The 26,883-nt window shown below is 38.1% G+C and overlaps 1 protein-coding gene across 1 annotated transcript in view; it reads right to left on the reverse strand.

Annotated features, from left to right (window-relative positions):
• Window positions 1-26,883, reverse strand: part of pde11a (phosphodiesterase 11a) — a 75,591-nt gene that overhangs the window by 13,549 nt on the left and 35,159 nt on the right. The window contains exons 4-13 of the mRNA XM_053496517.1: window positions 22,323-22,463; window positions 21,939-22,003; window positions 19,036-19,168; window positions 18,065-18,140; window positions 13,622-13,689; window positions 13,401-13,493; window positions 9,746-9,796; window positions 3,024-3,170; window positions 2,592-2,699; window positions 665-774 (exon numbers count right to left, since the gene is read on the reverse strand). Coding sequence (XP_053352492.1) covers window positions 665-774; window positions 2,592-2,699; window positions 3,024-3,170; window positions 9,746-9,796; window positions 13,401-13,493; window positions 13,622-13,689; window positions 18,065-18,140; window positions 19,036-19,168; window positions 21,939-22,003; window positions 22,323-22,463 — 992 coding nt within the window. The remainder of the gene's footprint in view (window positions 1-664; window positions 775-2,591; window positions 2,700-3,023; window positions 3,171-9,745; window positions 9,797-13,400; window positions 13,494-13,621; window positions 13,690-18,064; window positions 18,141-19,035; window positions 19,169-21,938; window positions 22,004-22,322; window positions 22,464-26,883) is intronic.

A 26,883-nucleotide genomic window follows, 5' to 3' on the forward strand; every position in this document is an offset into this window, starting at 1 on the left:
TAAATCAAGTTGCAACCATATGGACACCTCTGTGCCAAGTCCATTCCATTTTTAGGAAGTAACACTACAAAACAAGCAAAGGTCAACCAGGATGAATGAATGAATGAATGCAGTTGTACTGATTGTATGTGGATGGCACATGCCACACAGTGTACAGTACTCTAATACTAAACTGTGTGCATCTAAGTATTTAATTCTAGGTACTTTGATATGGGGTTAGTTAAATATATCAGGGATTCATTCTGGAACTGTACAGTATAAGGTGCTCATCAATCAAATGGTTTGTTATAGCTGCACAGGCTGGTGTCAAGGTTTTGAGGGAGCGGTGGATGCAGTGCAGATTCCTTTTAACAATAAGTAAAACACCAAGAGAAAAACTGAACAAGATGATAAGCAGTAATTAGGATTCTAGACAACAATCATAACAACTGCTATAACGTTATCATAAACATTTGACTTGCTGAGGCTGATGGGTAAACCCACCTCCATCGCTACCCTGACAGATGTCCCCCACTCTATGTGAAACTTAAATAATGGTGCTAATAAGGAAATAAAAAGACACACAGATGAACATGATCAGGGCTTATTGTAAATGTACACACAGTGTACATAATTGCTTGATTCTTTGGCACTACCATTACAGCTGATTGTACGTGCGTCATACTTGGCTTGGAAGGCATTGTTGGTTCCACGATGATCTAGATCATGGCACACGCATCCCACAATGAGCGCTAAGATCTCCAGATCTGAGAGGGTCTCTTGGAAACCTGCAGTCTGAGACACACACATGTAACAGTATACCAAAACTAATATAATTGCTTGGGTAGATTACCAGAGAGACTTCATTAAAATTATGTTAAATGCAAGTATATCAATAACTATACTCATTATTGATGGTCTATTGATTACTTTGCATTTGTTTAATTCACATTTCTTTACACCACAGTGCTGGTGAATTTTTCGTTCTGACTGGTCAGAGGAATTAATTTTCTATAACACCATGGTAAACTGCAGGTTAATGCATTAGTTCTGATATATTATCATTTCTGTAGTAAGAGCTAACACATGAATAGATTTTAAATGTGTGTACTGTAATTGTTGATTAAACAGCATTTTTACAGCATTTGTGTAGCATGGCGAACTACAAATTCAAGAGACAAAAAAATAAGTTGGTGAAAGAACTAATTTATCATTATTAAGTAATATAATGCTACATCATTTAACAAAAATCTATTTGAGAAAAATAAATTTAACAACCACTTTACCCTGGACAGGGTTGTGGTGCATTCAGAGCATATCTTGGTACCCCAGGGTCCAATGTGAAAGAATTTACTACAGATGGCATGCCAATCTATCATAGGGCACCATTCACATACATCCACATGCTCATTCATCTGTATGCTTTAATGGAGAAGAGGACAGGACTGAACTAAGATCCTTGGACACAAGTATGAAATAGCAGTGCATACCTGTGCTGTCTATGGTATTATTTAGTAAATAATTAAAAAGACTTATTTTATAAATAAAATTATTTAAGATTCAAAGAACTTTATTAATCCCGAAGGGAAATTGCTTTATATTGTGATTTCCTATTTTATAAATAAAAAAGTTATGTTTTATTTTTAACAAATATTTACTTTGCCAAATTATTTTAGCCAAAAATTACTTCAAATGATTGTGATTCTGTGAACAGATGTTTATGATTTTTTAAACAGATGTTCAAACTTACTGTACAACCTTCTGATAACCAGCACAAAATCTTAATGAGCAATGTATTTCATTATTGAAGTTATATTTTATTCATATTTTATTTATAATTATATAATTCGCACTTCTTGTATTCTTAATGACTTTATTTTTTATTTGTTTTAATGACAAAGATCCTTTTATTTGGAGGACTCAAATCATAAACTCTTGGATTAGTGGGTTAGCAGAATTAACCAATATGGTCACCAAAATGCTCTAATTCTGCCTCTGCCTAGCACGCCAAACCAAAAGATCCGAAAAGTGGATGTTCTATGTGTGACAGCCTGTAGAGGTGCTAATGCACTAATGCTGTTTCTGCCTAGGGTGCATGCTACAAAGAACACTGAAAGCATTTTACTTTCATTTAATAAGTGATCTAGTCCAGGCTTTCACTGTGTATATTTAAGGTGCATTTTCACACAGTTTTGGAAGTGTTTCAAAAAAATAAAAAAATGCAACACAAACACAATCAGGGATATAGGTAACAGTTTAAGCATGAAGCAGAGTAGAGCCAAGTGCTGCAAGTGCAAGTAGAGCGAGGTGCTTCCTCCTGTATACAGGCTATAGTAGTGGAAACATTTTACACTCATTTTCTTTGCACAAACACTACATACAGTATCTGCCTTTTTATATTGGCATTGCTACTCTTGAGTTTTATTCTGTGATGTTAATCAAAGTGATTTAAAGGAAAAATAATGTACAGTATACATCACATGCAACTTTTAGAATGAACATAACATTTAGAATGAACATAAAGTCAGAATGGAATTAAATACTTCAGAATAGAAGTACATGTAACCCATTAGCAATATCAATGTTCTTTACTTCGTATGTGTGTGACTTACAGTAAGCATGGCGAACATGCACTGGCAGACATTAAACGCATGTCTCCAGTTGTGGTACAGAACCATGCGATAGTTCTTCCTTACAGTCAGCAGCCACCGACACAGAATCTAAAGAAAAAGGGTGCAAATCAGAAATATAGAGAAAAAAAATGAGAAAACCAATAGACCAGAATTGTGTGATCAAAGCTGAATCCATAAGACCATATCAAAGCTGGATAAAGGGCAGAGAGGTGAAGAGGATTTAAGTCCTTGAATTTTATTCTTATAAAAGTAAAGGAGAAAAGACACAGATGACAGATGGCCTTAAGTATGTCATATAGAGCAACACGACCTCATCTTGAATGAAGCATAAAGTTAAATAGTAGCAAAGAACAGGGGCGGGAAACGTCATAGCAGAACATTCTGCATAAAATGCATGTGTGTGTCTGAGACCTCATAATCTATCTTGAATTTCTGCACCATGCCAAGCTCCATGAACATGCGTAGGGCTGCTGTTATCATGGCGTCCACGTCGAGAGAAAAGTCATCAAAGGGGAGTTTATCAATGCCGAGCTCACAGACCAGAGGGATGTTCGCTGCCTGGAAAAGAGCAAGAGAGAGAGAGATAGATAGAGAGAGAGAGGGGGGGGGGTTGAAATCTGTTTCTTCAGGTATATCTTACTCAAAACAAAATTAACGACTACTAACATTGTAAAATATACTAAACATTAAGCTCTACTGAAGCATCCAGTGTGTGTGTGTGTGTGTGTGTGAGTGAGTGAGTGTGTGTGTGTGTGTGTGTGTGTGTGTGTGTGTGTGTGTGTGTGTGTGTGTGTGTGTGTGTGTGTGTGTGTGAGTGAGTGAGTGAGTGAGTGTGTGTGTGTGTGTGTGTGTGTGTGTGTGTGTGTGCGTCTGTGTGTGTGTGTGTGTGTGTGTGTGCATGTGTGTGGATTATCTCCTAAGCAACAACCTAAACCACTAATACGAACATGTTAGGCTTAGTTGATAGGCTTGTTGATAAAAGCCAATTTGCAGGTTGTTGAGCATAAGAAAAAAATCTTATCGTTTGTTGTAAATGATTAAAGTGTCCATGAGTCTAACAGCTCTTGTCTTAAAAAAAGGCATACATAGTAATGAGTTTGATCTTAGTGATTCTTACTGAATTTTTAAAAAAATAGTTAAAAAGCATCTGTATGATATTGAACACCTCCTTAACCTTAAAATCAATATTTTAAAACATGCACAATATGGCATGAGGAGTTCTGGTGGTGTAATATTCAGCATAATAAGTAGTTGATCATTCAAAACCATATATTATACATTTACTACTGCACACCATCATGACACCATAAAATAAGAATAGTTCATGTAATGATTTTTGTGCAATATAAATATTGATGTTAACCTTGACACAGCTTCTAGTTGTACTCTATACGTATATGGACAGTTGTGGTCATGATTCGGGTGACTATATGACAGACCAGAAGCCATTAGTCATGTCCACTACCACAAACCACTTATGTTCAGGCTTTAAGTTGTTGCACATACAGTAGTAAAGCTAATATGAATGAACTAGATGAACTATGAGGGGGTTTATTTATTTTCTTGATTGGCTTAATTAACAGTAAGGTAAAATAAAAAGTCTTCAAGACATATTATACTGGCAAGAGGCACAATATCCTCAATAGATTTTTTGCTGATATTATATTATTCAGTACTGGACATATTTTCTGTGAAAGACACAAAAGATAACTGTAGGAAACCGCAGTCCTTCTTATTTTCTGTCCAAACTGGATGTTGCAATATCTGTAGCCAGATGATTTTAACACCACACACTTTGTCTGGTTGTGCTGTGTAATTGTTCACACCTGACCTTGATTTAATCAGGAGACCTTTACAGAGTACAGACAGGCGGGTACCGGTGACTCCAACAATAGGAATAGCCAAGCAGGGCAGCAAGAAATGATGTCAGAGGTCACAGCATCTCTGGCACATACAGTATGCTCATGGAGAAAGTGTGTATATTTATCTGAACAACCAGTATTTGGAAATGCACTATATGTTATTCTGTAAAAATACAGCGCATCTAAGTAAGAGCATGAATCTAAGGAACTTTGAAAATTGTGATGGCTAGATGGTGTGTGCATTTTTAAAACGGCAGGTCTTATGGGGTGTTTCCAATATACAGTGTATAGTACCTATCAAAAGTGGTACAAGGAAGGACAACCAGTGAACCAGCAGCAGGGTCATGGTCGCCTAGCATCCCTGATGCATGTTTGGAGTAAAGACTATTATGCACCACGTTCTCTTCGATCCTCAAGCACTGCTCGGCTGGTCCCACCATCTCTCAGAGATCGAGGAAGACATGCATCTAGACTCTTTTCTGTTATGGCACTTACAGTAGTTGGTAGAATGAACTTCTTTCAGATGTCTGTACAGCTGAGTCTCCGTCAAAAGTCTTTAAATGTCGACTTAAGACATATTCAGACTTCAGTAATTGGGTTAATCTCAAACCTAGCTTCCCGACCCCGAAAAAACCCTTTTCAACAGTGTTTGACTAGTAACTAGTAACCCAGTGTAAAGATGTATCCAATGACAGAAACTTAAGCACTTTTGTAAGTCTTTTGTAAGGCCTAGTCCTACGAATTTATTTTTATTTTTTTACAATAACAGATGGCATAAGGTATTGACTTGACTTGACGAATTGCCCGGATATCAATCTGATCAAGCATCTGTGGGATATGTCGAACTAACAAGACCAATGAAAGGTAGCCAGAACTATTGACTTACAGGACTTAAAGGATCTGTTAATGTCTTAGTGGCAGATCCTATAGCAAATACAGGCCAAGATAAGTCAGAGCTGTTTTGACAGCACAAACTGTTATGACCTATACTTTATTACACAGGTGATTTTAATTCTATGGCTGATCAGTGTGTGTGTGTGCATGCATGCATTTGTGTGTGGCTGCCCCTTTCCAGCTACAGACATCGATGATACCCCACTACACATTTCCATCATCACCTGGTATCCTTCACTATTATTATCAGTATCCCTGCCTAAATCTACATGTATCTCCCCTTCCTCTGTGTCTTTCGGTACCCTGTAATTCCTTCCAGACCCTGACTCCTTTAGACCCTCACTCCCACCTTATATAGCCAGTAACACTTTTCTCACTTTATTTATCCATGCACTTCCATATCCATATCACTGTTTATCCATACCTTCTAACTTTTAAAATCAGGATGATTTCTTTCCCTGTCCTCTGGCTATCAGATGTGGTGCATAGCATTCATAGAGAATTAAGAACAGCAAAGAAAATATGAATAAAAAACCACAACTCATCTAAATGTGATCTCCTGGTCAAATTCTTATACAAAGTGACTTCTAATATGACTGGCTTTTACACGAAAGTGCTGGAATCTTCTGCTCAAAATCTGCAAGGCACCACAACACCTTTACTTAACCTGCCAACTCCTCCTGCTCCATCCTTCCTGACTGCTGAAGACTTTGCCATCTTTAACAATGAAAAAATTTAAAAATTTGCCAGACATTTACTCCTACCCCAGACCTGACAGTACATTCTCAGGATCCTCCTTCTTTCCTTAAGACATTTTTCTAACCTAGCAACAGAAAAGATCCTCTTCATCACAACTGTCATCAACAGTTCCATAATATCTGGTCATGTACCTGCTACATTCACAAGAGCAAGGGTTACTCATGAAGAATCCTACTTTGGATCCATCATACATCGACAACTTAGGATCTGTATTACTCTACTCTTTCCTTTCTAAAATCCTTTAACCCACTATCCAGTATGATCAACTGTCTCTTTATCTCTCACAGCACAACTTTCACAATTCTAAGCAGTCTAAGTGGCACATTGCACAGGCACTTCCCTATTGCCTGTCACTAAGAAACTACATACTGCTAAAATGTCATCTCTCCTCACCTTCCTCGACCTACAGTATCAGCAACATTTGACATAGTCAACCACAAGACTCTTTTGTCTATCAAGTCTCGAGTCTTGGAATCTGTGATACAGTAGCATGGCAATGGGTTGCATCCCACCTGGAAAGGTGGTCATATCAAGTAAAATAGAAGAGATCCACAACTGTTCTATGCAGACTCGTCAACAATGTCCCACAAGGCTCAGTAATCGGTCCTTTTCTATTCTTTCTCTACACTCTGTGTAAAAAAAGTCATTTCCTTACACAAGTTTTTTATTCTACTTCTACAGTACATGAGTAACACTCAACTTATCCTCTCCTTCCCTCTCACTTTCTGCTCAGGTCTCAGTATGTCTGGCAGCCACCTCATGTTTGATGGCAGCTCATCAACTAAAATTTAATCACAGCAAAACTAAACAGCTGTTTATTCGAGGTGATTCCCTGCCATGAACTGTCTAGACAACTCTAGAATAATTTTTCACTGCATGTAACCTTGAAGTTAACTAAAGACCGCTAAACTGACATGCTCATGTTGAGTTCTTTAAAGTTTCATAAGGATTCATCTATTTCTATCCACACAGGCCACTCAGGTACTTGTTCAGTCACACTGACTGGACTAATGCAACTTGCTTCTAGCAGGTCTGTTAATGTGCACTCTTCATTGGTTTCCTGTAACGACCCACATCAGATTTAAAACTGATGCTTGCAAACGAAAACAAACCAGCACCCAACTACCACAAAACACTTATCACACCTTGTACTGCACCATGCTCCCTCGGATCCTCTAGCAGTGTTAACACCGCCATCTCTCAGGGTACAAGGAAGGCACCTATCAAGGCATTTTTCTGTTCTGGCACCTAGGTGGTGAAACGATCTTCCTCTAGAGTTCTGAATAAATATTCAAGCTGAACACTTTTACTTTTTAAATGACCCTAAAGAGTTACCCTTTACCTTATCCAACAGTGCTTTAGGCTGCTGGTACTGATGGTCAGTAACCTAGTGAACCAGTATAAGGATGTATTTATTGATCAAGGTTTCAAGGCACTTCTGTAAGTCACTCTGGATAAGATCATCTGCCAAATACCAGGTCCAGTTTCACTTTGGGACTACACATAACACTTTGGTATTTGACAACAGCGCCTTATCAAAGTAGTCTATGTCTCCAGGGTTAACTGCAATGGCAGTGATGCCCTTTAACTTGACTTCAACTTTCTCCAAAAGTCCATCCAATTCAGAGTTAATTCAAACCCGTCGGACTTTTTTCCTAGCTAGTAGTTTTGTGTCAATGATCACTACAGAAAGAAACGATGCAATCAGCTTCTGATAATGCAAGAGGCACAAAATAGAGAGGAGGAATACAGCGGAAGGCTGCATTATGGCTGTGTTCAGCCACTTTCATTCATGTCCTTGATGAATGAAATGAGGAGTGCTTGGTAGATTCTTACTAATGCTTCTGATTCCACTGCGTCTAGTTATCCAATTAAAACCGAGATTTGCACAGCTGAGAATCTCAACAGCACAGAGATAAACTGCTAATGAGGTGGTCTATAGATAGAGCTTACACAATGTGACAGAGATTGTGTGTGTGTGTGTGTGTGAGAGAGAGAGAGAGAGAGAGAGAGAGAGAGAGAGAGCATGCATTGGCAAGGGAATAGATGTGTTTTGGTGACGTCACTGGCAGTTACTAATTATAGGTATCTGTGAATTCTAATACTAATAATATCAGGAGGTGGTAAACATGCAAAACCACCAGAAGCAATTGTCTGTTTTTCTATTCACTAGTCTCAAACTGGGCATTGTTAACCTTTAATTCATCTGGACATTTTAATTGAGTCATATATATATATTGATTAAGTGCATATATATATATATATATGCACTTAATAAATCATTAAAAATCTCTGTGTTAGTTTCTATATGTACAGTATGTGGTGTCTTATCACAGTTTCAGGGTTTCATTGCTTCACTGCCTTCTGGAGAACAGTCCCTTTGGAGCCTAGCCTGAATAAGAAGGGAAATTAATAATGTTCTTACATTCTCTCTTTGTCTTACTTGCTCTGTCTTTCTCCTTATGTACCAGGTATAGAGATAATGCATTGTACACAGAACTGTATATACTCATTTATGGGTGAGATATTAAAAAGTGCTTTAGTGGCAGTACAGCACTATATTTATGAATTTATGAATGACTGTTGAGCTTGCATTTCAGTGACATTTAAAATGTGTGTGTGTTTGAGAGAGAGAGAGAGAGGGAGAGAGAGAGAAAGAGAGTGAGAGAGAGAACATTAAAGAGAGAGTGGGTGTCTGACAGAGAGTGTTAGAGAGTAAGACAAACAGTTAGAGACAAAGCTCAAAGCTGCATTATTTGAGCAGTACTAGTCTCCGCTGTACACATTAATGAAAGCCAACAGGTTTCAAAGCCTCCAGCAAGTGTTCATTGCCCATGAAGTCATTCAAAGGGAAAATCATTGTGGAAAAGTCTAATATGATGGATGTGCGTCCACTAATGAGGCAAATATGACCCTACTGTGATGCTATGAGTAATGCAAGAACACTAATGGACTTATTAACCATGCATCAATATTAATAAATACTGCAACATACAATTAACGTGTATTTGCATAACACAGTATTTCATATTTTTTATTTTAAATACCAGTTTTTAAATAGAGAAATGCATGATTTTTAATAAGGATTCTTATGATATTTGAGGTGGAAATTATGTTGCACTTTAATCCATCCTTGATTTAATGATAAATGCATGTGTTGTTCATTCATTCTTCAGTAGATAATTTATCCATGTCAGGGTTGTGGTAAAATCAGAGCTTATCATGGGAACACTGGACATGAGACAATGACACAAACGATATGAGACATTAGTGTTTGTTAGGACACTATACACACAGACACATTCAAATTTAGAAGCTATTTAGCTTAGTCAGTCCACTTATTTTGCATGTTTTTGGATAGTGGAAGGAAACTCAGAGGAACCCCAAGCGGGCATAGGGAAAGCAGGCATAACTCTGCACATGTAATAACTCCAACTCAGGACTAAACTAGGGTCCTTGGAATAGTGGGGCAATAATACTCCTACTGTAAATGTGCCATTTTAAATACATTTCAGCCATTTTATACAGATTTTACAAACACTAATGCTCATGAACATTGACGTGATGGGAAGTCATCAAAACTTGGGGGGAAATAAACTGCTTCATCATAAGCATTACCTTAAACTTGTCCACTTCTGTTTTAGAGCATGTGGCATGATATGACAGCACCTTTAGTGAGAGAGAGAGAGAGAGAGAGAGAGAGAGAGATAAGACTCCTTAATCATGTGATGTCAGTCTCATGCCTTACACAATTCAAGATTTAACAGTAATAAATGAGTAATGTGTGTTGTCTGACCACGCCTGGAAATGAATTACAGATGTAAATCATGTGTAAAAAATCAGAGAAGGTAATGGATTCAGCTGTGGTGTGCCATCCTAAGACCAGTTACGACATTTACAGTACATGTATAGAGTTTGCAGGACTAAGAAAGAGTTCTACTTCAGCACTTTTAACTCTTAGGGGTGGTGAGATTTACCTGGACACATTCTTTCATTGTGCTGAATAATTAAATGTTTGTATTTCTATCATATTTATAACATAATCCTGCATACAAATTCTTTGAAATAATTTATATGGGTAACATACACAGATTTTTCTCCTAGTTTAGTGATGATAAATGCCTTTGTTCATTTTTATTATTAATATTAATATATGTAAGGAACCAACTCGACACTAACAATTTATATAGTTATGCTCAAAAGTTAGGACCCCCCATTTTAATCAAAACTTTTTTTAGTGTAAAAACATCAAAAATGAAATTATTAGCAAAAATGATCAGCATTAGGCAAATACAACCCCAGACAAACAACAACATATAACTTTTTCACAGTGCAATTATTTATTTAATTAATTAATTGATTAAAATCAAGCCAAAAAAAAAAAAAACATGTGGACAATATTAAGTATTGCTTTCTCAGGACTTAAGTGGGTAAGTTGCAACCATTTGCTGCTAATCATCAACCTTTGATTAACTGATCATCAGCAGGTGTGCAGACCTCTATACTGTAAAAGCAGAAATTTTTGTAGTTTGCTCGTCTGAAGCTTTTGAGTGTGTGTTAACACAATGCTAAGAGGTTAAGACATAAGCAGTGATCTTAGAGAAGTACTGTATTTGTGGCTGCATATTGATCTGGAAGTGGTTACAAAACCACTTCTAAACAATTTGGAGTTCAATGTTCTACAGTGAAAAAGAGACAGTTGCCAAACTTCCTAGGAGTGGACGTCCCAGCACATTCATACGGTGGCCGTAAAGTGCAAAACAAATTAACAAAACTGAAAACTAAATAAATTAAAAAAACTAAATAACAAAACAACAAAACCAAAACAACAAAACCCAAAACAAAATAACAAATTCAAAACCAAATTAACAAAATGGAAAACATAATAACAAATTCAAAACCAAATGAACAAACCGCTAATTGGACAAGACATCTGTCACTCACGTAATACAGGAAGTAGGAACTTGTTTCTCTATCCTTGTTTCTTGTGTGTTCTGCTTCACTTAGGCTACGTTTACACTATCAGGTAAATGTGACCCAATTCCGATTTTTTGCTCATATGTGACACATATCAGATATGTTCTATGTCCGTGTAAACAGGAAAAGAAACGCATGCATTCCGATATTTTGAGATCGGTTTCAGGCCTCCTTCATATGTGGAAATAAATCAGATATAAATCAGATATGTGCTAATACACACACGAATCTACCACTACTACAGTAATTCCTGTAAATCTGGAGTGACAGATGTCTCGTCCAATCAGGGGTAAGAATTTTATTCGCAAACTATACCTACCTTTTCCAGTTTGTATCTGAGTGGCCGAGAAGTGCAATACAAATTAACAAATCCGAAAACAAAATAACAAAAACAAAACAACAAAACCCAAAACAAAATAACAAATTAGTTTTGGGTTTTGTTATTTTGTCTTGGGTTTTGATATTTTGTTTTTGAATTAGTTATTTTGTTTTCCATTTTGTTATTTTGTTTTCAGTTTTGTTTTGTTTTTTGTTTTCAGTTTTGTTCATTTGTTTTGCACTTCAGGGCCACCGTACATTCACCCCAAGGTTAGACCATGCAATGCTCAGAGAAATACATCTTGTTGAGCTACATACAGTACCCTACATACAGGCCTTGCTGAGCAGGTTAAAAGTTCATGACAGCACAATTAGAATAAGACTAAACAAGTACAGTTTTTGAAGGGTTGCCATGAGAAGCCTCTTGTGTCTAAAAGAACATGAAAGCACAACTAAGGTTCACAAAACTGCATCTGAACAAACAACAAGACTCCTGGAACAATAGCCTATGGACAAATAAGACCAAAGTGCACAGCACCAAATTTCACAAACAGCATTTCATCAGAAAGACCTCATACCCACTGTCAAGCACAATGGGAAGGGGTTGATGATTTGGGCTTGTTTTGCAGCCAGAAGACCAGGGCAACTTGCAAGTTGACACTGAATTCTTCTGTATACCAGAGTAGTCTAGAGGCAAATGTGAGGCCATCTGTCCAACAGCTTAAGCTTGGTCGAAATTGGGTCATGCAACAGGACAATCATTCGCAACACACCAGTAAATCAGAATGGCTGAAAAAGAAAACTTTTTTTTTTGGAATGGGCAAGTCAAAGTCCAGACCTTAACCCTATTGAATTGCTATGGCAGGACATTACAAGAACTGTGCATAATTGAATGGCCAAAAACCTAAATGAACTGAATTAATGTTAAATAAAAAAAGCATTTTTCCACAATGATATGAGACTAAAAGGGGACTTAGTGTTGGCCACATGTTTTTTTTTCTTTTTGTCTTAATTTTTTGTAAAATAAATAATGGCATGGGGAAAAAAAGTTGTTTTGTTGATCATCTGCAGTTGTATTTGCCTAATATTGGGCCCTGCTAAGATCAGATTATTTTAATCCTTTTTACACCAAAATACATTAAAAAAAAAGAGAGGGGGTACAATTTTTTAAACCTGACTGTGTGTAGATTACACTACCAGTCAAATGTCTGGATACACCTTTTAATTCTATGGTCTTTGTTGATGTTTATTTCTTTCTACATTCTAAAACAATACTGAATTTATTTTAAATATTTAATGATCATCATTTGATGTTGAAATGTTTCTGCTTCTTCTGCTCTGTAAAGCCTGCATAACAGCTCTAATTTGAGGTGCTGTTAATTGATGATTTTTGAGGCTGGTAACTCTACATACATTCTCTACAGCAAAGGTAATTTTTGCTCTTACTTTCCTGGGAAGGTCTTCAGGAGAGCCAGTTTCATCATGGTTCTTGAGAGGTTTTGCATGGTGCATTGATAATATTGTTCTTTCAAGAACTATTCCAGAACAGGTGACTTTCATGACAACTGACTTTCAACTTTTGTTTAAACTTTTAACTGGTACTTATACTGGTATATACAGTATAAGGCAAGGTTAACTTATTAACTTATTATACCTTAAATAAGTATTAACTGTGACTAAGCTCATTATAGAATGCCTGATGAACTAGTTTTCTTTTTACAGAATGAAACCTTTTTTTTAATTTTATGTAAGTAAATACAATCCGTGTGTGTAAGACTAGCACAGGGTTATCATGTACAGGTAGGCAGCTAAAATGCTTCAGAAAAGGTGGCTGTTAATGTTTGTATAGGGCTATAAAGAAATATAAAAGGCCAAAAGAAATCACACAGTGCATGACGCAGTACATCAGAATACTTTTTTGTCTGTCTTAAAAACACAGACAGCAATTTTTCCAATAGATATGTGAGGAGAGACTTACATCCAGGGCCACAGACTGTTTGGCCCAAGATTTCTTCACCTGATCGTACATTATTGTATTATTGATTCCCAGCCCACAGAATATCACAAATGCCTGAAAGAGAGAGAGAGAGAGAGAGAGAGAGAGATGACAAAAAATGAAATGTAAAAAGTCTAGGCAAATTGTAAATCAACAAACAAAATTATCAGTTATCACAGAGTTACTAACTTCATAATTCATACCTCAAACAGTCTCTGGTCTGCATCATCAAATGGTTTACCATCCAGCCTGTTTAGAACCTGTGCAACGCCTGCAACACACAGAGCATGCTGCATGGTCTCATACTGCTTCTCGTTTAAAATTGGCTTTGTTTGTATGATATAATCAATTAAAATCTATAACATATATGAATTACTGTAAATATGCATTTTTTTCCTTTTCCTGCTCTCTAGGTGCAGTCCCAAAGCTACTACTTTGTAGGTACAGTCCCAAAGCTGCTGCTCTTTAGACACAGTTCTGAAACTGCTGCTTAATTCATACAGTTCCAAAACTGCTGCGCTATAGATACAGTCTCAAAGCTGCTGCACTATAGATGTAGACCCAAAGATTCTGCTCTATAGATACAGACTCAAAACCGCTACTTTATTCAGTCCAGAAGCTGCCACTTTCTATATGCAGTCCTGAAGCTGGTGCTTTATACAGTAAATACAGTCTTAAAGCTGGTACTTTATAGATCCTCTCCTGATGCTGTTCCTGCAAACATACAGACCTGAAGCTTCTGCTATATAGATACAGTGCTGAAGCAGCTGTTGTATATATACAGTGTGGATGCTGCTCCTCTTAAGATACAATGCCGAAGCTGCTGCTTTATACATACAGCCCTGAAACTGCTGCCTTATAGATTTGCCCCGCAGTTGCTTGTTTATACATACAGACCCGAAGCAGCTGCTTTATAGGTAAAGACCCAAAGCTGCTGCTTTTTGGATACAGTGATGCTGCTGATTTATGGATAAAGACCCAAAGTTGCTGCCTTCTAGATACAGGCCTGAAGCTGCTGCCTTATAAATACAGTCTCGAAGCTTTCGGTTAAAATCCACTATAGAGACAGCCATACAACTATAACTACTTCTGCTATAGATACAGTTCTCAAGCTACTGCCCTATACAGTACATTCATCAAGCTGTTGCTGGACAGACACAATCCTGAAGCTACAGTACTGCTCTAAAGCTGCAGCTCTATAGCAGAAATAAATCCAGAGATTAAGATAATTATCTAATGCTCTAAAGATACAGCCCTACATCCCCACAGCTATGGCTATACAGTATAACTGTTTATATACTACTGTTAGAGATATTGCCCAAGAGCAACTTCTCAAGAATAATCAATAAATATTGGCCTATATATTACTAGTCTACAGCTAATGCTTTGTAGAAGTAGTCATGAAGCTGCTGGTTTATATATACAGCCATGGAGTTGCTGCTGTCTAGATACAGTCCTAAAGCTGCTGCATTAAAAATGCCCAAAGCTTTCCAGTAAAAACATAATGATATAAATACAACCCTACAGCTAATATGCTATAGATAGAGTAGATACAATTCTCAAGTTAGTAGATAGTACAGTAGCTATAGGTAGATACAGTTCTTAAGCTACTGCCCTCTAAACTCATCAAATACTGTACAAGCACAAAGCTGCTTCTTTCTAGATATAGTCCTGAAGCTGCTGCTTTATAGACACAGTCCCAAATATACTGCTTTATACACAAAGCTTCTGGTATCTTAGTGTTCACATCATGCGAGACCTGTAGAGAGCATCCTGATGGGAAACATTATAACCTGGGTTGGGACAGCACTATGCAGGACAGATGTGCTCTATAGAGGGCGGTGTGATCAGCTGAGCGCATCATCCACATCAAGCTCCCTGACCTGTACTCAATCTACAGCCAGAGGTGCTGGGCTAGTAAGCTAGTAAGATAGGGAAGGACCTACAGTAAGCCACCCCACCAATAGAGTGTTCTCTCTGCCGTGGTCAGGAAAGCACTTCCACCCCCTGAAGGCCAACACAGAAAGGCTAAGTAGAAGCTTTTCCCTGCCAGGTAATTCTGGGCCCTCAACCAGAACATCAAAGACTAACCAAATCAGATTCTGTTGTTGTTGTTTTTTTCAATCACACAATAAACACACACCCTGTGTTCCTGCTTACACATCAGAGTCAGGATGTAGCACATTAGTCACTACGTTGCACATTTGCTCATTGCTCATACGTTGCACATTTCTTGTTTCGTTGCACATTTCTTGTTCTTGGTTACACCGCTGCTAACACACATAACTCTACCCTTCCATTTTATACTCTATGCTTCAATCATACTGTTGATATCTCAGAGTATATAATTATAATTTCTTTATTTACTCTCCTGAGTCCTGCATAATTTGTACCCTTCAATTTTAATTCTGTTTTATTTTATAAATACCGTGAATTCTTCAGATTACATTTTTTAAAATGATTTTTTCTCATCAATCTATTCTTATTCTTACATTACTTATATTGAAAATGTATCCATCTAATAAATTTATTTATTGGTAGACAAACTTTTCTTTTTTATGGCACAGGCAGTTGTATAGGCATTTCACTGTACTGTGTATGCTTGTGTTTGTGATAAATTCAACTCAAACTTCAAGTTTTCAACATTTTTTTGTTTCACACTTATCTTAAAATGGATCCAAATCCTTTTCCCTCCTTATTAATCTACACGTGATGAAGTGTTTTGTTAATTTATGTTAAAAAAAAGACTGAAATGACCCAATTGCATAAGTATTCCAACAGCTCTGGTGCATCCTGCTCCTAACAAAGGTCATAACTAGAAAAGACCCACACCTGTATGTATAAGGTGGCACAGTAAACAAAGTCATGAGGTGGAGAGAATTATCTATAGACCTGCGAGACAGGATTGTGTCAAGACGCAGATCTGGGGACGGATACAGCAGCACAAATACATTTCAGAAGACATACACTAAATCTGCCATCATTCTCAAATGTAAGACATTTGATAAAAACGAACAGTCTTTCACACAAGGGTCACTATAAATGAGATCCTGAGTTCCCTTGTGAATTTCCCTAGATAGGGTGCCAATCCAACACAGGGCACTTAAGCACACACACAATCTCACACACTCATTTATCCTACCCTGCATATCTTTGGACTGGAGAAGAAAATTGGAGTACCTGGAGGAAACCCACCCAACACAGGAAGAACAAGCAACTCCATGCACACAGACCTGAGGCAGGTACCAAGCCTTGACCCTGGAGGTGCGAGACCACAGTGTTAAACACTATGCCACCATGCTGCCTCTATGGTAGAGTTGCCAGACAGAAGCTATTCTTCATTAAAAGAAATGACAATCAAGACAATTTTCATTTTATGCAATGAAATTGTTGTACAACAATCAATATTTAGTGTTCTGGTGTCACTCGCTCAGTCCATGCCTGCTTGATTGCTTCCTGAAGATCGTGTACAGAAATCTGCCACAGAAGTCCACAATTCACTTAAGAAATTCCCTATTTTTAGTCTTAATTGTGAATAATTGTGATTGTGATTATGATTATTCAGGAAGTAAAAGTCGTGCCACATCATTTATTCAGGCATATTAACTAAACCGGCTGATTCTATTTGGCACAACTCTTCAGCCAGATGGGCATCAGATTTTGTGCACAAGAAGAACTATAACACATGGACTGAATGTTGTCTTAATACTTTTGGCCACTGTATGTACTCTCTGATTGGTCTTAATTGTGTCAGAATATCTGGGACATGAAGAGAATAATGAGAACTGTTTCACAGGTTCATCACTGAAGAAAGTCAGTACTGTGGTGTGTGTGTGTGTGTGTGCGTGCGCTCGGGTGTGTATGTGTTACAATGATTATGACGTGGTTGAAGATATCATGGGAGTATCCTTGGCTTCCTTTATGTTTTAGGTCCTCGGGTCTGGCAGGATGCCTGAGAGAAAATGGCCTTCTTTACTCCTCTCACCATTTTATGCACTCGTTAAAGAAATCAAAGTCAGGGTTAAAGAGTCTAATTGATAGTAAATGAAGAATTCAAGTTTTATAGACCACAAGGTATTAAGGGATTAAGCATATTAAACAGTCAAGATAAATGTGAAGTTAGGGCTGACAAAAATAATACTATTGTTGAAGAAGTCAAACATAATACAAATCATTCAACGGGAGGGAGAGGAAGATCATCTTAGTGAATGAACACATCCTTGACCCTGCGCTGCACCTCTACATGCTGTTGTTCGGTTATAATGATTTTGAATCTGTTTCCTGATAAGAGCCCACCCACGCCTAAATAAACCCAGACATCCTGCACGATTTGCACATACTGTAGCATACACTCTCTCGCTCTCCACTGCTCACATTAACACATGCGCAGGAACACACATGAAGCAAACTTTAATGTACAAACCTATTCTACACACAGTGCTGTAGATGCCCCTACTTATGGGATTAAACACATTTAGGATGTCACGCCTCTTTGGATCGGTTTTACCTTCTACCTTCACTACTGTACAGAGTGAGTTTACATGAACACACACAAATTATTCCCTATGTGACTTATAGGAGAAAACTTAGTCAGGGTTGAAATGGTCCTGTAGTTAAGAATATTGTATGTGGATTTATTAACTTACCAATTATTTGGTGGTTGCTGTTCCAAATAGGCACGCACAGGACGGAGCGGATGTGGAACCCAGAAAACTGATCCGCCTAATGTAAACATAAGCAACACATACAATTCACTAGATTTGTGTCATGCTGCATTACAGTACAAAACTTACCTTACTAACTGAATCGCCTGCAGCACAACTCAGCAAAAGATAGGCTGCCTGAATCCCATGGGACATGTACGCAGTGTAGCAGATTGTTGTACAGAACACAATATAACAGCACGGATTGCAGAAATTCAGAGAGAAACAGAAGAGAATCTAAAAGAATCTTGGCCAAAGATACATCAAAGCCATATTATATAATTCATCAGTGTGCGACAGCAGCCAGAGATCAAAGCTGGACTGGAGCAGAGCAGCGCATCACTCTGGTCTGTTGCTTCATTTACACTGTACCCTGATCTCTACCTGAAAACAGTTCAGATTTGGGCAAAAAGCATACTTCTCCAAATGACAACACTAATTCAAGTTTATACTGTACACACATTCTGGTTTGTGACTCAAGCAGCCTAAAGCCTGAGAGCGTTTTTTCATGTGTATGTCTGTTTTTATAATACAAAGTACATACCAGGGTAAAACCTTATATCAAATATCCCACTGACATACTGACAATGCTGAGGTGGGCATACATAAATCAAATTCTTTCTTAGAAAAGTCCTTTCAGCAAGACATTTAATTCATATTGATTCGATTCTACAGTGTACCGTTTGAATAATGTTGCTTGTATTTCTTAGTTGCCAAAGTGATACGGTATGTTGTACCAGCCATTATATCTCACAGCTTGTCCTCCATTTTTTACAGTATGACTAGCTAGTAATTATGGGTCAAAGTGACATTTATAAAGGTTTTCTCAGCTGGAAGCTGATGATTACTGTAGTCCTAATTGTGAGCTGATAGGAATATAGCACCAGGGCTGCTGAGTGAGCAGGCATAGCTACCTCTGCGTCAAAGCGGGGGTCCTGGTAGGCGTCGCTAATGTTGACCGGCAGACCAGTGGAGGCCACCAGCTCAGCTATGCTGTTGTTAATCAGCCAGTCTGAATATGAGGACTTCTCCATACTGTCCTTAAAACTGAAAGAAAGAAAAGAGATAGAAAGAAAGAAAGAAAGAAAGGAAGGAATGAAGAAAGAATTTTTTTTTAACAGTTCCAGAAGTTAGAGGTGATCTACTGAGCTAGAGCCTTTATATATGAGTGCATGTACTTTATTAGACATCCTGTTAGCCAGTTATGTAAGGTGAAGGATACACATTGATAAATGCAATCTGTTTAACTCAAAGCCCCTTAGGAGTTGTTATTGTTTATGATGCCCTTCCCCAGGCAGTGATTCATATCTAATGACCCTTTCGTGCATTTAATAAGCTTCTCCCAAACCTACTAGAGTAATGAAAAGTTACCGCTCTGATTGTCATATCCGCCCACATGCCACAGACAGACATACAGCTGCTTCCTTTATCACTCTCTCTCTCGTTCTGTATCATTATCCCAATCTCTCATGTTCACAGCACAGCCCTATCACACTTCCACATCACACCCACATGACGGTAACACAGTTAATAGCACTTTTGCATGTGAGCTGTTGGCTAACTGCTTGGACTGCTTTAGTGAGTAAGTGTGAGATGTGTGTGTCGTAGAAGCACAATGAGTCCCATCTCTTGGCATCTCTCAGGGTTGGATGTCGGGCAGCTTGAGTCTATGGGGGCAGCAAAGAACAAATCACGCACATACGCATGCATAATGGACATAATGGCTCCTGCTGTGGAAGTATTCTCTAAATTAAACACATAAGTTCTGTGTGTTGCACTTATTGTCCAACTGAAGCTTTAAACCTTCAGATGTACAATTTGGGATTTCTCAGTGGAACAAGCCTCACATATAATTCCCATTTTAAAGCTTTTAAACTTCATGTATTTTTAAAAGAATTAGGCCTAAAGGGCTGGGTATAAAATCAGAACTTATGCTTGTCCATTAGATGATGTTTATTTGTCCCTCTCACATAGAACCCATTCCTACTGGGATAACTGCACTAGTGGATCAAATACTACCACGATTTTACGTGCTCTTATGTGTAGTATGGATCTTTAAACAGTGATATAAAATGTTTATTGAACTTTGGTTTGTTGTTCTGATAGCATCATCAGGCTTTAAAAAAAAAAAAACTTTGTTTTAATAGACACAGTCATCAGAGTGTGTGATTTCACAGCTTGGCACAGAAGCATTAGCCAGGTGTTTGTAGTGAGAAGAGAGAAGGATGAGTGGTGTATTGCCCCATGATAGCACTGCAGTGTGTCCTCTCTGCTGCCATAATGACTCCGCTTGCATTTCCTACCTCCATGCCAGAAACGAGTAGCTATGTCTCACAATCACACATCTCACATAAAACCCAGACATATTTCTCCTCTGCAATTAGGAAAGAGCAATCAGCAACCATTCTCTACAGCAGCTTCAGTATGAGGTACACACTCTCAAAACCACCCAGGTCTCTACTTATTGACTAATGGTTGTACATGCAAGTTGGGTTGGTGTGCTGTGTGTTTGCAGTAAGACAGTAGTAGCTGCTCAGAGAGCTGAGCTATGGGGTTTGGGTTTTCCTAAGTGCTGAATAGAGAGAGTCCGAAGATTCTGTGCAGTGCAGAAATGAGGATCTGAGCAGCAGCTGACATGGGGAGAAACCCCAAGCCTCTGGTGCAGGAGCACTGGAGAATCATCAATCAAACGTGGATAGCGCAGTCCCCGTCGATGCAGCTCAGCATAACACAACACAACACACTGCTACGCAGTTAATGAGTCTGCTAAGAAATATTTAACAGCTTTGTAATGTGCAGCTTTAAAAATTCATCAGCGGGCAACAGAGTGAAAACTTGCTACTAGATTTATTTGCACTTCCCCAACCCAAAGTGGGCCTGAAACCACTTTCTGTCACAATCTATGTCAGTTGTGCTAAATTCTAGTATTTATTTAGGGGGAAAAGTTCAAATTATTATGGCAAGGGAAAAACTGCAATGTAGCAGAACAGTTAAAATTTTTTTAAAGTGCTTTTAAAATGTTTAGATAATGGATTTAAACCTTGATTTGGGTTTGCTATTTTCCTTTTCCTTCTCTCCTGTCTCTCTGGCTCTGTGACTGATAGTAAAAGAGCATGCATTTAATCAGAAGGGGCATGGCTAGACATACAGTAAGGCTCTACTTTTCTAATTTTCTGATGTTCAGTTACAGGAGTCAGTAAGACTTGAGCCAAAATAATATCCCTTTTTTTATTTATAAAACTTATTTTAATCACATTATGGTATCATACTTTAATACCGCTTCTTGTTTTGGGTGCCTATGCATCGTTGCCTGCTGCATTTCACCGGCTATACTGTGTGCATGTGTGTGCCCGGATCACAAGGTGGACCCCAACATGTATATTGGAAGTGTGTCCCACTGGGTATAAAAACTTATACTTGTCTATTAGATGATGTTTATTTGTCCCTCTCACATAGAACCCACTCTTACTGGGATAACTGCACTAGTGGATCAAATACTCCCACAATTTTACGTGCTCTTATGTGTAGTATGGATCTCTAAACAGTAATATAAACTGTTTTTTGAACTTTGGTTGTAAGTCAGTGAAAGAAAACCCATGATTATTATCAACAGTGTGAATTTTGGCATCAGCCAGGACACTGCTGTGTACTGTAGCAGACATTTCCTGCTGAGTCTAAGAAGGCTGATGAGTTATTAACTGAAAACAAAATATCGTTGTATAAGGCACCAAGATGTCTGTGTGTTTGTGTGTGTGTGTTTGTGTGTGTGTGTGTGTGTGTGTTTGTGTGTGTGTTGAACCGAATTACAGGATCTTACCTGTTCTCTGTGTCTGCACTGCACTTTGGTGACAGTAGCTCAAAAGACTTAGTAAACTTCACTACCTGCAAAAGATGTTGGAGTCTGTCATGAAATATCTTTATGATATTTATTAGCAACATATAACAGGAAATTAATGTCATGATAAAAATAAAGAGAGGAAGAATAATAAGAGACTGTAATATTAGACTGTAAATTATAATTTGTCCATTCGATTTTTATTTTTCCCTTAAACCTAGGAAAGAAAAGATTTTCCCTAAAACCTAGAAAAGAAAAAGAAAAAAAAGAAAGGAGACAAAAATAAATTGAAAGAGAAAAAGGAGGAACAAAAAAAGTTTTGTGAAAAGAAAAATAAGATATCTCTAAGAAGAGCAAGATGATCACCGGAGATTCAATATCCTCCAACAGTTGTACAGAGCAGCGTTCACACTTGAGCAGTGTTTGAGCACGATGCATAATCTTCCTCACAATCTTCTCCAGGTCTGTCTGTTCCTCGAACAAATCGTTCACAACCTCTAACAGAGCCTGTACACACACAGACACACACATGCATACACTTTACAGTATGTTCAATAGTGTATACTGTTCATATCTGTGACCTTTTGTGGGCTGACAGCTTTTCTCTATGCAAAGACAGATGCCTACTGCTTTAAAAGTACTACAGTACTACATCCTAGATTTCAACCGTAGTTCAGTGGGGATCAAAGTTTACTGTTATTAAATTCTAAACTTAAATGTTTACTTAGTTTTATTATCATTGAGGTTAACACAATTTTCTATGAAGTGTTTTATGCCGAAGAATAACCAGAATGGCTTATGTATTATGTAGTATTTGGTGAATAGATCTGAGATAAGACATCACACAAAATGTGTGTGTATACCCCCATGATACTGACAAAAAAAACTAAAATACAGTGAAACCTTAGATTACGAGCATAATTCGTTCCGTATTCCAAAACACTCGTAAATCAAAGCAAAATCTTATTTTCCCATAAGAAATAATGGAAACTCAAATAATTTTTTCCACAGACCAAAAAAAATGAATACATAAAAATAATTAATACAAAATCTAAAAAGGTAAAAATAAAAACAAATTATCTGCACTTTACCTTAAAAAATAAAATCCTGACAGATAAGTGTTTCTGTTTATGCGCTGTGTGTGTGTGTGTGTGTGTGTGTGTGTGTGTGTGTGTGTTTGTGTGTGTGTGTGTGTGTGTGTGTGTGTGGGTGGGTGTGTGTGTGTGTGTGTGTGTGTGTGTGTGTGTGTGTGTCTGAATCGAAGAAAAAAGGAAGGAAAGGAGGAATCAACCCCTCCTGTCTCCCCCTTCTAATCTTAAACAGTAAACCTTTCTCTCCTCTTATTTGAATTTCACACAAACACACACACACACACACTAAGGGTTAGTCCACACGAAGCCGGTGCGTTCCCTATCCGCAAATTTTTTTCCCTCGTTCTAAAAAAAAATTGCGTACACACGAAACCACTGAAAACTGAGTAGTATATATGCCAGACCAGTATAGGGCGCTGTAATTCTGCCATAGAGATACACTATACATGGAGAAGAAGACTTTGAGCATGCGCATAACCTTCGCGCTGTATACGAACCAAGATGGTGTTGTCCATTATCGCTTGTTTCTCATAACAGTTGCATAGAAACAATAGATTTTGCCGTAATAAAGCTAGCAGGCTTTGTAGCAACACGAACACAATCATGTAGTCCGCCATTATTGTTGTTGCTGTTACGTGTGACGCAGCCGACACGTGATGTGATGACATCATCCTTTTACAAAATATACGGATTGGCTGTACACACGAAACCGCAAGGGCGTCGTTTTCAGATTTATCCACTTTGGGACCCGGTTTCAAAAAATTGCGGTTTCAGTCTCCTAAAACGCCGGATCCGTGTGGACGAAACGCCAATACGATAAAAAATTTATACATATACAGCGAAACGCGTCTCCGTGTGGACAGATGGAAAGATTTGCAAGGAACATCCCTAATGACGTAAAACACTCCCGTGAGCGCATACTAACGGAATCACTGCTGTAAAGTAAAACAAACAAACAAATGGACCTGTACTTTACATTTAAAAAGAATTGCGACAGAGCAGTGTTTCTGTGTAGAGCAGAAAGTGTGTGTGTGTGAAGCAAAGGTGAGGTGGGGGCCATGGGGGGAGATTGGTGTAAAGGTGAGAGTGTGTGTTTGTAAAGGGGCACGGTGTCAAATTACCCGCGCACACAGACATAATGAAAGGCTGAAACAGAGAGGGAAAAATTGTATCTTTAACCTCTCAAATGAAACTTTATTTTGCTTTACACACGCGCACACACATTATAATAAACAGTACACACGCATAATAAAATATGTTTTACACGCACACATACGGTTGTAGTAAACAGTACACGCATGCACGAATGTTGATTATACCAGTGAGAGCCGAGCACTAAGACCCAGCAGGGGAGACGATTTAACCACAATTCCGCAGCACAAGAGAGAGAAAAAAACGTTGGCTCAGTTGTGATTACGTGACGCTTGGCGTCAAAACAACAAGCGCATGCGTGATATATGATACTCGGTACTCATAAACTAAGACTTGCTCGGTTTTTAAGTCAAAATTTATAAAAAAAATCTTTGCTTGTCTTGCGAAACATTCGCAAACCGCGTTACTCGCAATCCGAGGTTCCACTGTACATCCTGGGTGACTAGATCACAAGTGCACAGCCAAAATGTGTAACTGTTCACACCTTACATTTCAGTGGCCACTTCTACAAGATTCTATTCCATGTTTATGACAATCTTACATAATGTGCTTGTATGGGATGCTTTAAACAGTTAAACCGAATGGCCTGTTAACAAAATTAATGAATGATGAGATGACAAATTAAGCTATCAAAAGCAGCTTCTTTTGTCTCTGTTGTTAAAACATCACCATTGTCCATTAGCCTAGTGGTGGTGAACTTTAACTTTTAGCTCCATCAGTTGGTTGAACCTTCACTGCTTTTTGCAACGCAGCAAGAGGCATTCATTCACACTACAAATGCAATGTGGCCATATGCCTTCCATTCCACAATTAAATGATTGTTGAGTGATCAATTAGTTCACACTTGTAATCATCACACATAAGGCATATTAATGCCAAGTATAAATGCAGCCTGAGTGCTCCCTGCCTAGAAGTCCTAGTCCAGTCCTGAAGTTTTTGCAGACAGGACCCTTGTGACCAGGCCATTCACGTAACCCAGTCAGATCCAGTTTACAATATTGATATAGAGCAAGCCTGTGGTCTGACCACTTGTAAGATGAAGTGTATTGGTCAGGTGTGATGACAGACTTGTGGAAGGTATGTAATGGACAGCTTAAGATAAAATAGACATTTGCATTGGAAAATAGCTTTGGGAATGTAATATGTCACGTTGCTGCCCAAACTGTATTTGATGGAATGTTATGGATTACATTTAATCAGCCAGACATCCACACGTGGTATTGATGTTTACCAGTACTTCATTCCTAAATGTGTGCAGTTTCTGTTCCTGTGGAGTTTCCATAGGAGACAAGAGTTACAGGAAATTGGAAATACTGACCAGCCCCAGGGTCAAGGGGCAAGGCTGCAGGGGTGCTAGAAAACACTACTTATTTATGATGCATAGAAATCTGAGGCAGTGCCTTTGAACTGAGAATCTGGGATAGTGGACCAGTGGGTGTATTTCATTTATAAGATAATTACATTCCATGATCTCACAGGAAAGACTAGATCCTGGACGAGAGACTCCAATAGTTATGGAGTAACCTACCTAACCTCTAACTTACAACTGCAGACTGCAAAAGCTGTTTACTGAAAATGTTTATACAATTTGAGAGCTTAGAAAGGAACTTAGAGAGGAGCATAAGATTAACAAAAAAGGGTCACTTAAGCATTACCACTGGTACATTGGAGCTGTGTTGGGGGAGCAGGAGATCTAACAGAGAAGCAAAGTTCATCTACAGGGTTTTCGGTCTGACACTCCATGATAGCATGGGGTAATCAGCAATATGAATGAGCTTATGAAGAAGAGCTGTTAATCCTTGAATTAGGAGTGGCCAGTTGAGGTGCTTGAGCACCCTATTAGAACACCCATGGTGACCTACAACTAGATTTGAATAGCAAATATCCTACTGGACAGAAAACCTGTGGCAGACTCAGGACCATTGGAGAAATTATATCTCACAGATGGTGAGAGAACATTGGCATATTCCCAGATGAACTGGGAATCTGTGCCTGGGGAAAGTGAAGTCTCAGCCTATTGACGCTAATCGATCCTACCAGGGAAAATGGATCAAAAATTTGTAAATGACTTATATCTGATACGTCACACTTCACTGCACATCTCCAGTTTAAGTGCCGGAAAATTACATTTATAGCATTTTGCAGATAACTTTATTCAAAGTGCAGTAAATTTATCTCATCATACGTGTAAGGGTTAAGGTCCATGCTTCAGGGTCCAGCAGTTGCAGCTTGGTGGTGCTGGGGTTTGGACTCAGGTCCTATTAATCATTAGTCCAACATCTCAAATGCTGATCTACCACTGCATATTATAATAATAGTTCTGCATATAGCCTTTATTTGCCTTTTCATCCTGTTAATGAACATCTAACAAACTTGCAGCTGGCCATGTTTTGCAATGAAGGTGTGTACTACAAAAAGGTTGACTCTATGGCTACAACATTGATGAGCAATCTTTAATATAATATATATCTTTAGCATAATACTTAGAGATCATGCAAGTGTTATGAGTCTCACAAACATGAATGTAGTAAAAAAAATCTCTAAAGACAAAAAGGATATCTCAGCAAAAACGTTAGAATTTGAGAAATAAGCTTTGTAATGTGTATCCCATTACAAAACAATAATTTTACTCTGATGTGTTCACTATTCAGTTCTTTTCTTCAACCTGATAAAATACTGAGTGG

This window comes from Clarias gariepinus, chromosome 5, assembly GCF_024256425.1.
Source record: "Clarias gariepinus isolate MV-2021 ecotype Netherlands chromosome 5, CGAR_prim_01v2, whole genome shotgun sequence".
NCBI lineage: Eukaryota > Metazoa > Chordata > Actinopteri > Siluriformes > Clariidae > Clarias > Clarias gariepinus.